We start from the raw sequence: 2,500 nt of genomic DNA on the forward strand, positions 1-2,500 counted from the left end.
ATATGATTCCCACGTCTCTGGCGGGGATGTATTTCGTGGTGCGTCTACATCTAGTAAAATGTTAGTGATTAGTTTATTTCAAGAAGAGGACACCTTTTTCAGGAACATTTTAGTATTAACAGCAAGATGTAATTTTGAGTTTCAAATATCTAGAACACGTCGCACACTTCGTTGACAGAAACACCCCCTTCTATATACTAAGCATATATCCGTCAGGTCAGGTAGGGTCTCGACAGACCGCACTTTACAACAGACTACACTATGGTACACCGCACACTTTAGGAGCACAAGTTCTAATCTCTGCCCTCACAAATACCTCACACACTGTATCAATTTTCACACGTATTTTGCCCGGCGAGAAGTCTGACACCTCTCTCTACCTAAATTGAACTAAATTGTCACGTGTCGTTTTCGCCGTCGTTCCCACGGTAGTTAATGTATAGCTGGGGGGGGGGGGGGGACTTTGGATTTAGAGATGGTGAAATATGTTCCTTTCTGAGATCATATTACTTTGGGAATGTCGATGAAACAAACACATGGTTTATTGTGAACTGAAGAAATCAACTTTCGTATGTTTGATATATACATTTGATAGGCCATTGAGTGAAAAAGGAGGCAAAATATCAGAAAAGTTTCAAGTATAAATCAAGAAAGTAAAACAGCTACGGGATTCTTAGGATAATGACACTAAAATGAACTGGAATTCATTTATTGAAGATATATATAAACTTAAACTTATGACACAATCACCGACACTAATATGGCATCGCCGTGAGTAAACAATTCATAAAAACTCACATAATACTTTTTTATCAGATTCAAAATGTAAGCTCAGATAAATATGGCTTTCCTTATAGCCATAGGTCGGGCTATTGTGTAAATAAAGCTCAGTTTCTGCTTCATGGACTCGGGTATGTGTCCGCTCTATGAAATATTTGACACCGGATGAGATATGAACATGTATCTACAAGACAAAAGAATATGGCAGAAAATGAGAATGAGAATTATAAGGAATGATGGCAAGGAATGAGGAGAGACAAGTGTATAATACGAATTGCCATAATGATATAAATGAAGATGAATCGATTCCGAAAAAAATGTAAAATTATTCATGAATCATTCAAATGATATAATATATAACATGTATATGATATATATATATATATATATATATATATATATATATATATATATATATATATATATATATATATATATATATATATATCATATGCATACATACACGCTGAATAAGAGTAAATACACAACAATTCACGTATCACAGAATAATCCTAAACCTCATTTCCACACCCGCTGACGATTCACTGATACTGCTTGACATCCAACATGTCAAGGAGCTCCTCGCTGCCCAGGGAGTAGTCCGACTTCTTCCACTCCTCCAGGGTGTCTCTGAGGGCGATTTTGGTCTGCTTGCGCGGGACGCCCCTCTCGCCGATCATGTTGCCGTTGACGGGGAACCGCGGGATCTCCCAGTTCTTCAGGTTCTCCAGGAAGTCCACTCGCCCGACGTACTTCAGGAGCTCGCTGGTGAGGAAGAGCCCCACGTCCTTGTTCCTTCTCTCGCCGATGACGATGTCGACCAGGTGGTCCTTGACCTCCTTGAAGGCGGTCGCCTGCAGCGCGAAGTCGCGGTGCTGGATCACGTGCAGCAGCAGGTCGCGCTCCCTCCTCGAGCACTTGACTCGCGCGATGAACCTGATGGCTTCCTCCTCGCTGGCGAAGCCCGAGGCGAGCAGCGTCATGTGGTGGACTTCCGAGGCTGGAATGTTGGCCTCGTGGCACCGCCTGTACACGGCCTTCACGCCGGCGCAGTCGAAGTTCTCGGGGAATCCGATGTAGGGGCCGACGCCGCACTCGGCCATCGTGGCGAGCAGCTCCCCGCCGTAGTTCCCGGTGATGATCTTCTGCAGCTCGACCCAGATGCGCTCGCCGGCGATCTTGGCGAGCCCCTCGGCGTTGGCCTTGATGCTCTCCAGGACCTTGGCGCTGTGGTTGTCCGCGCGCTCCGCGATCCTCCCGTAGAACCGGAAGTAGCGCAGAATCCGTAGGTAGTCCTCCCTGATGCGCGTGTCCGCATCGCCGACGAAGGTCACGAATCTGTCGCTCAGGTGCTTGCTGCCGTCGAAGAAGTCGTAGACGGTGCCGTCGAGGCCCAGGAACATGGCGTTGATGGTGAGGTCCCTGCGGTTGGCGTCCAGCTCCCAGTCCTTGGTGAACTCGACCTCCGCGTGCCGTCCGTCCGTCTCCACGTCGATCCTGAGCGTCGTGCACTCGAAGTTGCACTCCTCCAGGCGCGCCGTGACCGTGCCGTGCTTCTCCCCGCCGGCGTTGATCATCCGCACGCCCTCCGCGTCGAACATACTCTTCATCTCGTCGGGCGTGGCCGTCGTGGCGAAGTCCAGGTCGTGCGGCGTCTTCCCCATCAGGAGGTCGCGCACGGCGCCCCCGGCAACGCGGAGCTCATAGCCGTGGTTAGAGA

General features: G+C 48.4%; 1 protein-coding gene across 4 annotated transcripts in view; it reads right to left on the bottom strand.

Annotated features, from left to right (window-relative positions):
- Window positions 1-693: 693 nt before the first annotated feature.
- LOC119590036 (CCA tRNA nucleotidyltransferase 1, mitochondrial-like) overlaps window positions 694-2,500 on the bottom strand; it is a 16,650-nt gene continuing 14,843 nt past the window's right edge. For all 4 annotated transcript variants that reach the window (XM_037938790.1, XM_037938780.1, XM_037938765.1 and 1 more), the window contains exon 2: window positions 694-2,500. This exon is cut by the window's right edge and continues 82 nt beyond it. In XM_037938790.1, coding sequence (XP_037794718.1) covers window positions 1,323-2,500 — 1,178 coding nt within the window. In that variant the 3' untranslated portion in view covers window positions 694-1,322.

This window comes from Penaeus monodon, chromosome 3 (assembly GCF_015228065.2).
Source record: "Penaeus monodon isolate SGIC_2016 chromosome 3, NSTDA_Pmon_1, whole genome shotgun sequence".
Classification (NCBI taxonomy): domain Eukaryota; kingdom Metazoa; phylum Arthropoda; class Malacostraca; order Decapoda; family Penaeidae; genus Penaeus; species Penaeus monodon.